At 40.4% G+C, this 13,184-nt stretch overlaps 1 protein-coding gene across 25 annotated transcripts in view; it reads left to right on the forward strand.

Moving 5' to 3' along the window:
* Positions 1-13,184, forward strand: part of CADPS (calcium dependent secretion activator) — a 477,655-nt gene that overhangs the window by 341,324 nt on the left and 123,147 nt on the right. Inside the window, exon 14 of one of the 25 annotated variants that reach the window (XM_047690436.1) lies at positions 848-1,006. The exons of the other annotated variants lie outside the window; for them this stretch is intronic. Within the exon in view, the coding sequence (XP_047546392.1) occupies positions 848-1,006 (159 nt within the window). The remainder of the gene's footprint in view (positions 1-847; positions 1,007-13,184) is intronic. 25 annotated transcript variants of the gene reach the window in all.

The following is a 13,184-nucleotide window of genomic DNA, read 5'->3' on the forward strand; positions in this document are numbered from 1 at the left end:
GTGGGGAAATTCACATGTGGGAGGGTCCCGATCTGACTGCATTTATTTTAAATCAGACTGTCAGTTATCTTCATCTTTGCAAGCTAGATAACTGAAATATCTGTAGGATTTGTCCTGTGCCTTTCTTCTCTCTAGCACTGGTAGGTTTTATGAGATACAACTTCAACATTTAGAAGTAGGTAACAATAGCAGTGTAGGTTTGAATATTTAACAGGCAACAAGGTTTTCAACACCTCCCATTGTTACAAGGTTTGCTAGCCCAGCACATGACCTTTTATTTACATAAAAAATATTTATGAAAACTCTGATACCTGGGGAGTATCTGTGTATAACTCTGCTTTTTATAAATATGTACACTTTGATGACTATCTGTTACAGCCTCTTGGACTGAATTCTTTAAAGAGAGAGAGAGAAGTTGCATTATATTCTCTGGGTTGTCACACTGTATTCTACATATGTTACTGAATAAGAAAGTGTTATAAAATAATGAAGTGTTTTTGTAAACTCCCTGGTAAACATCATCATGAATTATGATACACATTGTCTGGATTTCATATTGTAAGACTGCCACTTGATTCACAGTTAGGTTTATACATCTTGTCATGGAAACAGTTTTGGATTTCTTATTTTCTTTTCAGTTCTGATTTTCCTTATGCAAGTTTGCATCTTTTTCTTTCTTCTTCTTTTTTTTTTTTTTTCTTATTATTTTAGTTTGAATGCATTTGCTTTTGCTATTTGATGCATCCTTCTTTTTCTTTCTTTTGTTTGTGCATGCGTGCGTGCTCTTGATTCTCCTGTGGCTGACCGCCCTCTGTGCATGCCCCATGCGACCACCCCCTCTCCAAAGTCAACAAATGCATGTATACCTTAGTGGGCTGCCACCAAATACAGACCCTCAAGGGAGCAAAATTCCCTCCCCATCTGAACCAGAGGCTAAAAAAGATACCAAAAAGGAATCCAAAAAAAGAAAAGATTACAAAACCCAGGCAAATCCAGAGCCCAAAAGGTAAGAAGTTATGTGTGCATTGACTTGTGTTTTACGATGTCTGTGACATTCCCCCCATCTGTGCCATGACTTCTACCCTACCAAACAGCAAGCTTTGTGTATTTCTGAAGTTTCTGTTCCTTTAAGGTTTTCAAAGGCACACTTTAACAGAAAATCCTAGCAATGGGCAAAATACCATGCATTAGGACTGAATTTGAGTCAGGTGTTTAGTGACTCTTAAATATATTCATATTGAAAAAAACTGAGCAATATGTAAACAGAATCATGAATCATATTGTTTTTTTAGTGGCATCTAGTTGAGGGCCTGGTACCTTACCAAGTCGTTCATAATAAGACACCCATGCTTTATAATTCTGAATTTATGTTTAAGGAGCAAATAGAATGGGTTATCAGAAGCCAGGGTCTATACATTTATAGTAGCTCCATCATTTCTAGCAAACCCTTCTCAGTTCAGCATTGATTTCATGAAACAAAGCTATCTTTAGATAATGATTTATAATAAAAACATAAGACAAAACCTATCACTAAATGAATGGCTCTTAGTAGAATCACTTATATAATGAGGTCACCTTGAAGCCAAGTTCTAAAATTCAAGTTCTAAAATTATATTTATCCTCTTTTGTTTTCTTTGTCCTACTCTCATTGTGATTTGATAAAATGGCAAAGTGGTGGCTTTCCCCCTTTTTAAAATAGATTTGCAGTTATTTCCAGTGTTATCCTTATGTCCTTCTTCACCTTCTCTAACCTTGCCACAAATTAACATTCACATTTTTAAAAAATTCTTTTTTAATTTTGAAACTGACATTCTGACCCTGACATTGCCAAGTGACACAAAGTTCACAAGCAAGTATGTTTTATGCTTCACTATGAATTTTGCCAGTGGACTATTTCTAGGTCCTAAAATATATACAGTTCACTTGTAGGCAGACTGAATGAAAATACCAACTTTCACTTCTTAGAGAATGTGGCAGGCTGTCAATTAACATGTCCAGGTCTGCTAGTGAAAGTCAAAGAAAGCCCTGATGCATTGTGGACCTCTGTTTTTGAAACTTTCAGTATGTAAGGATGGAGGTGAAGTGAAGTTTCTGTTTGTGTTTCCCTATGAGAGTCAGACTTCAAGGAGGTTAGAAAGTGCGTCGAGAAGGTTCTAGGCCCCTAAGCCTCTGGTTGCTGTCCAAGGTGCTGCTCTTGGAGTGATCAGCATTGAAACTGAACGTGAACTGCCACACTTGATCGAGCCTGCCCTGTGCCAGGAAAAACTATCCGAGAGGATCTTGAGTGGTACATTGAGAAGTTTATGTGTGTCCCAGGGTCTATGTGTGTATTGCATTTTTTTTAATGCAGAAGAAGTCATAATATTAAGTATCAGTTTTGTAGCACTCCACAGTTTATACTCTCATACATTCCATCTGATTTGCTGTAACATTTTCAGGTCAGCTATTTTTTACATCCACTTTGCAGAGGATGAAACTGAATGTCTACAAATATAAGTGGCAAACTCATATATTCTGAGTCCAAAGCTCTTCCTCTTTGCACTACATCAGCACTGTGTATAGATTCTAGAGATCTGAGATTTAGAGTCTGTTTTGCATGAATCTGGAATTATATATCTCATTTTTGTGCCTCAGTTTTCTCATCTGCAGGAAGAACACATAGAATCATAGCATTTGTGATATCCCATCAACCTCTAAAATTATCTTCTGTGAGGGGCGCCTGGGTGGCTCAGTGGGTTAAAGCCTCTGCCTTCGGCTCAGGTCATGATTCCAGGGTCCTGGAATCGAGCCCCACTTCGGGCTGTCTGCTCCGCAGGAAGCCTGCTTCCTCTTCTCTCTCTCTCTGCCTGCCTGTCTGCCTACTTATGATCTCTGTCTGTCAAATAAATAAATAAAATCTTTAAAAAAATAAAATAACATTATCTTCTGTGGATTATAATAACAAATGAAATAAGCCATTGTCATATCCCTTAAATAAAGTTTAATTCAAGTAAGGATAATTGCTGCCACTTAATAAGTGCTCGCTATATGCTAGGCACTGTGTGAATTTCTGTTTAGACTCACCATCTCATTTTACCTGTATTACATCCCCATGAAGTATTATTATTCACTTCATCTAACATCTAAGGAGTTTGAAGCTCAGATAAGTTCAGTCACTTAATCTGTAGCAAACAAGTACCTGATCCTCATTCAAACACAGAGAGTCTGACTTTGGAGCTTGCATTTGTGGATGGCGTAAGATGCCAAATTCAGCCATTTGATAAGAGTTTCAACATTTGCAGGCTAGATACTATAGCAGTCATCTGAACTAATTAAAGTGTTTTCCATTTTCGCCCTAAAAATGTCCAAAATCAACATGGTTCCTCTGGTAATTCTGGCCTTGTGAAGAGAACCAGAGTGTATCTGGAGTTTTAGACCACATAAGAGCAGACTCTCTTTTGAACATTAGTTAATAACCTTTTGGTATAGGGAAACTATTTTCCTAACCACTTTTACCAGGATGTACACTATGTGCATTTGGAGGTATTATGGATTCTTTGGCCTAGATTAGGAAAGGCATTCATGACTCCTGGAAACTAATTGCCCTTTAAATGAATTTAACTGGACAGTAGAACCCATTCCTAATGTCACCTCACAACCAGCTTCAAATTAGGTAAAATATAGTTTTTACATAATTATTAACTTCTTACCTATTAATAACTAGAAGAGCCATGCCCTGTTGCAGCTGAAAATCATAAATGACCACTCAGCTGCTGGTGACTGACTTTCTCCCACATTTTCTGGAAGCCTTACTGCATCTCCGTGTACCAATGTAAATCCACGGCATCTAATCAAAAGTAGACACATGTGGTCTATCAGGAAGATGATTGCTCTTTATAATTCCAGGCACTGGAAGATATGGAACCATCCACATATTTGGGATCTTTTAGAACAGTGGTTCTTGATTTGGGAGAGGACGGGGGTGATCTTTCCCCCCAAGGGACATTTGACAATGTCTGGAGACCTTTTTTATTGTCACCCTGAGGAGGGGAGGACAATAATGGTATAATGTCAGCTAGTGGGTAGAGGCCAAGGAAGTTTCTAAATATCCCACAATGCATGGGACACCCCTCCACAAAGTCCAAAAAAAACAAACTCCCAGGTGATGGGCTGAATTTCTCCTTTTTACTTGGATTTTTTGTTTCTTTTACACAAACTTATTCTGTGTCTGGAGGCAGAAGAGTTGCCACCACTGATTTTCACCTTGTACAGTAGTAGTTCTCACACTGTGGTGTACATAGAAATCACATAGGGAGCTTGTTTAAAAAGAGAGTACTAGATCCTAGCCTCAGATAATTTGATTCAGCCAGCCTTAGATGGAGCCAGACATCTGGGCTTTTAATCAGTAAGTATACGGCATTTGGTCTTCGGATTTTGCTTAGTTAAGGCCTTGCTTGTCAAACTTGGCTACACACTAGGACCACTTGGAGAGCCTAAGAAATTCTACTGTACTGGCCCCACCTGCAGAGGTTCTGATTTAATTGATCTGGGATATGGTCTAAGCATCGTGTTCTGAAAATCTCCCTTAGTGATTCTAATATGTAGCAATGTTTAAGAACCACTGTTTAAGAACCACTATCTCAATCTGGTGCTTGGCCAGCTCTCAATTTTGGCTCAGGTCATGATCCTGGAATGGAGCTCCGCCTTGGGCTCTGCACCTGTCAGGGAGTCTGCTTGAAGATTCTCTCTCTCTCCCTTTCTCTCTGCGCCTTTTCCTGCTCACACGCTGTCTGTCTCTCTCTTTCTATCTCTCAAGTAAATAAATAAATAAATAAATCTTTAAAAAAGAACCACTGATTGAGGGAACATGAGTTTGGGACAGCTCTTTAAAACTGAACCCATTTTCTCAAAGAGAGAGGGAAAGACAAAGAAAATATGAGTATGTTCAGCTGGTTGCACTTGGCGATCATAAAACCCACAGATGTAAATCGCTATATCTTCTAATTTTTAAATCAACTCCTAAGGTTGCAGTACTTAATTTTCACCATAATATTTTTAGTATTCTTTCTAGATGACATTTAGATTAGCATCACTTTGGTCACTGTCCCACAGTGACAAGGCAATCAAACAGCTCCGATGATTGCAAGTTGCGTCAATGTTCCTTGGATCCCTTTATTATTGGGATTGGAAATTTTTCTCATTTACATTATTATTTAACATTTCTTGAATGCCAGTGCTGCTCTTCACATATGGCCTGTGTAGAAAGTACATTGTATCAGCAATTAACAAATCCATAATGCCAACCGCCCCAATCCAAAGTAAGCTGCATAGATTAATGAGTCTGCAAGCAGATGTAAGAGAGCAGGAGTTCTAGAAATCTTTGAAAACGCATCCCAGGATTCTTTTGGGAGATGTGTCTGGAGCCAAGGTGCTGCTTCTGTGCAGAGACTTGGTGATCCCTGTGGGTTAGATTTGAGTTACTGAACCATCCGATGGAACTCATTTTTCTCCTCTGTTACTCCACCAGTCCCCCTAAGTCAGTGAGTAATTCCATCCACCTGGCTTCCCAAGGTAGAACCATGGGAGCAGTCCTTCTCCCTCAGCACATCGCAAGGATTCAGTTACTATGCCTGGTCAGTGCCCTTAAGTATCTCTCAAGCCCATCCACTTCTCCTTCTCTTCAGTGCCACTACCAGAGTTCAGGTGTCTGTCTTCTGTCCCCTGGAGCACAGAAAATGCTTTGTTGACCATCTCCTTGCCTCTAGTGTTGGTTCCTCATTCCCAATCCATGTTGTATAATATTTTATTTCTCTTTTGTGAATGCCTTCCTGGAAGTAAATTAGTCATTTTTGCACATGTAAATGTTTCTCTTTCACTCCAGTCTCATCTTTCTCCCCATTCTCTCCCTCTCTTCTTATTCTCACTTCCTTCCTCTCATCTCTGTCATACACATACACTCCTTAAGATATGATGTCTAGTGCTTTTTAACTCTCCCTTCCCAAAAGAGGGGAGGGAGAAGACTGTGTAGCAGGGATGATTCAGTTTTACTGATCTCTGAATATAGCACTTCAGTAGCAGGCAAGCATGGATAGGGGAGGACAGTGGCCCCCACATTCTTGGTATAAAGTTCCACACTCACATAAGACATTAGTGTGCTTGGGTGTGGCTGGTTGGCCTTCCAGCTTTGAGCAGGGGTTGGCCTTGCATACATAACTGAGTCATGCTCTTTAAATTCTATTCTTTTGAAGATTTTATTTATTTATTTGACAGAAAGAGAGCATAAGCTGGAGGAGTGGCAGGCAGAGGGAGAGGGAGAAGCAGGCTCACCGCTGAGCAGAGAGCCCAATGTAGGACTCCATCCCAGGACCCTGGGATCATGGCCTGAGCTGAAGGCAGACATTTAACCAAATGAGCCACCCAGGTGCCCTGCTCTTTAAATTCTAAAGAAGCAGCCTTATCTAATTGGAAATACTTGGGGGTGGGGGTAGGGAATCAAGCACATTTAAGCAAAAGTCTTCATCCCAAGGAGGAATTCTCTTTAGATCTTATATTCAAACTTCTAAGCCATGTGATTCCATTCCTAAAGGAAATCTGCCCCATGAAAACAGCAGATTTGGGGCACCTGGGTGGCTCAATTGGTTAAGTGTCTGCCTTCGGCTCGGGTCATGATTCCAGGATCCTGGGATGGAGCCCTGCCTTGGGCTTCCTGCTCCATGGGGAGCCTGCTTTTCCCTCTCCCTCTATCTGCTCTGCTGCCTGCTTGTATTCTCTGTCAAATAAATAAATAAAATATTTTTAAAAAAGCAACAGCAGATTTTCCAACTCAGACATAAACTCTTGTAAAATGTGCTGAATTATCTGTTCCATTGGAGCATTCTTTCCGGCCCATAGCAAATCATCAAGTAATAGCATTTCCTTTCTAAAATTTCAACATGTGTCCTCATCCTCTGGTCATTGAATTCACTGGGGTGAAAACATATTTTCAGATGTCACACCCTTTCCAGGGTGGGTGTGATACCAAAAAACAACACATATTCCTGGTCTAACTACTCAGAAGTCTATACATAAAGAGTAAGGGTAGAATCTAAAGCCTAGTTGTCTATGTTTTTCTAGAAACAAATGAACAAAAAACCTATCTCTTCTCCTATTCCTCAAAGAGAAAAATCTGTATAGTATCAATTTGGAAATTGATCCTTCTCTGGGAAAAAAAAATACATGCTTTCCTGCAATGCACACATTTTTTTTTAATTTTATTTTTTATAAACATATATTTTTATCCCCAGAGGTACAGGTCTGCGAATCGCCAGGTTTACACACTTCACAGCACTCACCATAGCACATACCCTCCCCAATATCCATAACCCCACCCCCCTTCTGCCAACCCCCCGCAATGCACACATTTTATACAATTTCTGTAATCGCCTCTTAGGTTCTCCATTCAGCACCTGGACTGAGCCTAAACCACTTTGACTCATGTCCCTGTATCAGTAGTATCCATATTCTTCGAGATTTTTTCGGTAGGGAGAGATTTCAAGCACTCCCATCTTTAGAGAGAGCAAAGATACCTTCTGATTTTGTTGGGTTTTAGCTACGTGTTTAGAAAAACAGAAAATAAGTCAAAGAAGATCTCACTGATATATTTTTGCCCTCTCCAATCCTCTTCCTCAAATTAATAATAGCCAACATCAAGAAGCTTCAATGCCCATTTGTAAGGTTGTAGAAACTGCTTGTTGTTGCCTCCTCTCTTAGTCTTTGTGAAACAAACACTTTGATATATTTGTTTTAGCAGCGTGTCTGAGCCCCAGGGCATCAGGGCATAATTAGAAAAGGGGTTTGGGCTGGAGGGGGAGGAGAGGAAAAGGAAAGGCTGGGCTTTCAGAATGAAGCAGTGGCTATTGGATGTGAGAGTTCTAATTACAGTGTATAATTAGCTAGAGATTATAGAAGCCATCCAGATGAGCAAGCAGTGATGTCTCCTTTTGAGATGATAATGTTTTGGTGTTCTCTTGAATTTGTAGTTATTAGCCACTTGAAAGAAACAAAGGAAAATATTCCATTCTAGGATTAAATTCAAAGGTATCACTTCAAAAGTTGTAAGGAAAAAGAGTTGCTAGAAGTCAGTTTAAAAGAGAGGTTAAGAGAGTGTGGTTGGCCTAAACGTTCTATTTAGGGAACATTGCAAGGAACATCTACTAAGATATTCTGTCCCACTCTGGCCCTTTAAGCTCTCATGTTTCTGGGCTGGAACAATTTAGTAGCAAGTAGGATTCAGTTATCATGCTTGTTTAAGGACATTTGCAGGGATCCATAATGCGGTCTGCAGGCATGCATCCATTTGGAGAGAGAGAATATATCATGTTTACGGTGCCTACACCAGCATATGTGGACATTTGCATTTGGAGAGAAAGTATATTCCCACTTCAGCTGGAGTTCTACCCCTTGTTGGTAGTGATTGGAGCTTAAAGCTGGCTGTATGCAGAGAAGTGGACCAGATACTCTTCCTCTTTTGAATCCATACATTTTCTTTCCCACCTGGGTTCCACACTTGATCACTGAATAGATGCAGTATCAGAACACATCTGTCACTATAAGCTTTGAGTTAATTTGGTGACCTGACCTTGAAAAGATACCTAACCTTCCAAACAAGGGTTCTGTGTCCCAGCTTTCAACATAATGTGGAGAACTGGGCCAGCAGGGTAACAAAACACCAGGAATCTGTGAGCTCACTTGGGTGTGTAGGAACAGTTTAACGACCCAAGGAGATAAATTCACTTTCACAAAGCCGCTGCCACTTGGTTTCTTTGACTAGATTATTTCAAATATCAAAATAAAATCTTTCACTTAATCATACTCAATTACTCCAGTAATAGACATTAATTCATAAGCTCTACCCTGGAAGCATTTGGGGAATGGGGGAACCCTCTGTGTAACGAGTAACTTAAAGGATGAGCAGCTGGGTTATGGTAGTTTCAGTCCGGCAAAAAAAAAAAAAAAAAGGGAAGACCCAACTCTAGATAAATTATTATTTGTGACATGGCTCAAGATAGGAGAGTGTGAGGAGAGTGAAGGTGACAGAACTGCTGCTGACCACGGTGACGAGGACTTGAAGAGCAGCCGACATGACATCTTTCCTATCATGCTGCCAAAAATGTCAACTTTGTGAAGGACAGTGAGAAAATGGTTTGCCGAAGACGTGAAAGGTGGATTCAAGACACGCCTGCTGTGTCAGATGTGATAGAGTCTGTCATGGCTGAGAGACCCACTTCTGGGGGCAGGGGTGTCCTGCAGGTGGGGGAGCGTCCAGTCTCTGACAGGGCTCCAAAAATGACTGCACTTGACCTGCAGGTGGTCTCAGGTTTGCAGGATCATGATATACAAGAAGTGAGCTGTTAGCCAGTGTGCAGTTAGGTGGAACCAGAGACCCGGGACCACATTTTCTTGTCCTGTGTGTGTGTGTGTGTGTGTGTGTGCGCGCGCGCACGCACGTGCACACACGGGATTTTAAAGCTAGGTTCAAAGACATCACACACTTCTACTATTAAAGCATATCTCCCCTCCTTCTACTAAAAAGGAGGAGATACGTGCTTTATGAACTCACATCAGATTAGTATACGTAACGACTAAGTCTGGATCATCTATCATCTGAGTTTTTTGGGGTGTGATGTTGGGAGCCTCAAAGAAAGGGAGAGGAAAACTGGAATCAAGACAGCTACAGAAAAGTGGTTAACAGGACAAAAGCAGCCTTTAATGGCGTATTAAAATAACCTGGGGAGCTTTAAAAGCGACAGATGTCTTGGCCCACTTGACACACTGAATCAAGAGCTTGAGGATGAGACCTCTCAAAGCTTTCACATGGTTCTAAAGTACAACCAAAAATTAAGAACTACTGAACTATGAGGACGGTCTCTTTGGTCAGGGCACAGCTGCTAGGGTGAGCAAATTGCACCTGTTTCTTCTATCTTTGCAGTATTTACTCCGTGTGGTTTCTCCGTGTGGTGTCCGGTTAGCTGAGCTTAGGTCATAGCCCTGCTTATATGTGCAGTGACCATGAAAGACAGACACTGGTTTATAGGAAGGCCCTTAGAATAAACAACAGGAAAATAGGATCCCAGTTTACTCGCCCCCCCACATCCCCACCGAGAATAATCACAGTGTGGCCAAGGTCATTCCTCCAAAGGACAGTCAGGTGTTAAGAGGCAACAGTGGATGCTAAGAAGCCAAAAAATAAGAGGGCAGAAAATGCACCATTCAGGACACAGGAGGATGGGGGATTTGGGGCTTCTAAATATGTGTTCTAAGTAAAGACCTATCTCAGCCTGGGATTTACTAGTTAGGAATTTAAAATCCAACTTTATCCCTCTTCTCTCATTCTTTGTGACTCCTTAAGTGTCAGAAGTATGGGGAAGGGAGCAAGATGCAGAGCCAGTTTTATGACAATTATAGAATCACCTCCAAATGTTTCCAGAAAAAAACAAAAACAAAAATAAAACACAGGGCTTCTGAGAGATACCAATACAGTTCCTCTATTTATTTCACAATTAGCACTGCTTGGGATGATACCTTGAAACAGTACATACACCACACTGGAGGGGATTATGGCTTTGTAAATGGACCATTACACTTGGAGAAGATCTCTGCTTCCAAACTCACTCCAATCCAAGGGAAATTGGTAACACTGAATCAAACGTACCCTTTCAGCCATTAAAAGAGCGACTTACCAAATATTTCCTTGCTCTAAAGCACAGTTCTCAAAGTGTGGCTCCTGCACCAACAGCATCAGAGAGCTTGTTAGAAATGCAAATTCTTGGGGTGCCTGGGTGGCTCCGTTGGTTGGGCGCTGACTCTTGTTTTCAGCTTGAGTTGTGACCTCATGGTCAGCTCTGGGATTGGCAGGGAGTCTGCTTGAGATTCTCTCTCTACTCTCCCTCTGCCCCTCTTCCCAGACTCTTATGCTCTCTCTCTTTCTATCAAATAAATAAAGATTTAAGAAAAAAAAGAAGAAAAGCAAATTCTTAGCCCCATCCTCCAGGTAATTCTGAGGCATGCTTAGGTTTGAGGGTTACCTCTCTAGGAAAAGTATTTTATTACTTCTGTGAGAATAGGGTTCCCCAAAATACTGAGCCAGGATTTTTAGTTAGTAGCTCCATAGAAATCTAAGCCTGTGTAATAAACATTGACACGTTATAGGGATCAACAGAAAATAAATTGACAGAATTTTCTTCCAAAAATAATTATGTGAAACTCAACCCCAAAAAGGGATGTATTTTTTTTAAGATTTTATTTATTTATTTGAGAGAGAAAGAGAGAAACAGCACAAGAGGCGGGAGGGTCAGAGGGAGAAGCAGGCTCCCTGCTGAGCAGAGAGGCAGATGCGGGACTCAGTTCCGGGACTCTAGGATCATGACCTGAGCAGATGGCAGCTGCTTAACCCACTGAGCTGCCCAGGCACCCCTCAAAAGGATATTTTTACTTTCTGATATAATTCCAACCTATGATCTTTGGCAAATTTTATTATTACTGCATGTCTCTTCCTCGGTTTGTAAAATAACATCCTCTATCCCCTGTACCATTCTAGCACTATTCTGGCAACCGCAAACAAATTTGCATTCAATGTCAAATCATAACTTTTTTAATCACCTGTTTTTGTTGGTGAATTCTGTACTACTTACCTTCCAGACATAAAGTTAGTTTGTTTCATTTATTTTAAGAGAAAACCATTCACAGTGACATAGGCAATTAAGCAAATTTAAGAAAAGAATACAATTTTTAGTCATGTACCTTTTTTGAGTAGTGAGATTAATAGTGTTCAGAAAGGAGTTGAAGGAGAGGTTGTCAGGGAAGTAGAAGTGGCTGCTACCTTAAATAACCACAAATGTGAATCATCAGAACAAAAGGGAAAGAAATATAATCAAATTTCATGTTCATAATAATACCCTTTGTGGTGAGGATTAACTGAGAAGGCCAGGCACACACTAAATGCTTAGTTTTTATCATCTCAAAAACAAATCCAAAAGTTACTTTCTAATTGCCTAATAATTGCCTTAGAAGGCCTATTGAGTGAAGAATGGGTGATTTTCATCAGGGAGGCTTCTGTCTTGCCACACACATCTCTGGGCTGCCCATGTGAAATGGTTTCCGTGTTTTTTCCTGTCATCTGTAAACTCCTCTTTGTAAATTATACTTTTTAAAGATTGATTTTATTTATTTACTTACTTACTTTATTATTTCTGAGAGAGCAAGAGCGTGCGCGTGCATGCTAGCAGGGGGAGGGGGAGGAGAAGAGGGAGAGAGAGAGATAATCTCAAGCAGGCTCCCCCACTGAGTGTGGAACCCCACACAAGGCTCGATCCCAGGACCCTGAGACCATGACCTCAGCCAAAATCAAGGGCCAGTTGCTCAACCGACTGCACCACCAACCGACTGCACCACTCAACCGACTGCACCACCCAGGTGCCCCTGATTTGTAAATTATATTTAATAGCATTTTTCTCTGGGCTAATGCCCTGCTAAGAAACCAAATGGTTAAAACGGTTTCCATTTTCCCAAATCAAGTGTGTGCATGCACATACCAATTGTATAAATGTGTTCAATGCATTAGAGAGCTATATTTTGTGTAAGCAAAATCTAAATCTAAAAAACCATACCTAAAGAAAGTTGTAGATTATAATAGAAACATGAGAAGTTACCACAAAAAACTGTCACATGTATTTTGTGCAGGCCAGTGAATTCATCCTGAGACTTAAATACAGATTCATGGATATTTCATTGTAAAAAAGTGTTGTTAAATAAACTTTGTATATAAACATTTAAGATTTTTCAAGAAATTATGAAAATAAGGGCATATTCACAGATTCCAACAACCTACCTGATATTTACCATTTGGTCTTGTTTCTTCCTTTAAGTTCAGGGGATTGTGAGGAAATGGATTTTATAGAATTTTACCGTTTAGTGGTGATTTTTATAATGTGGGGGAGGGGAAGCTTTCTTGTTGTTTTTTTTTTCCTCCCCCCACGAGGGCATTTTTAATATTTAAGAAGAAGGGAAGCTGACCGATTAACCCCTAACAGGAGGTGCATTGCTATCATTTGCCAAGTCTTTTGTGCAGTCAGACTGGTCTAGTATACAGGATTTTCCCAACTTATGCTGGATCCTTGAGAAGGCCTATAAATAAGACCATTTGTTTGGTCTCAAGATGACTTGCATTT

This window comes from Lutra lutra, chromosome 1 (genome assembly GCF_902655055.1).
Source record: "Lutra lutra chromosome 1, mLutLut1.2, whole genome shotgun sequence".
NCBI classification, from domain to species: domain Eukaryota; kingdom Metazoa; phylum Chordata; class Mammalia; order Carnivora; family Mustelidae; genus Lutra; species Lutra lutra.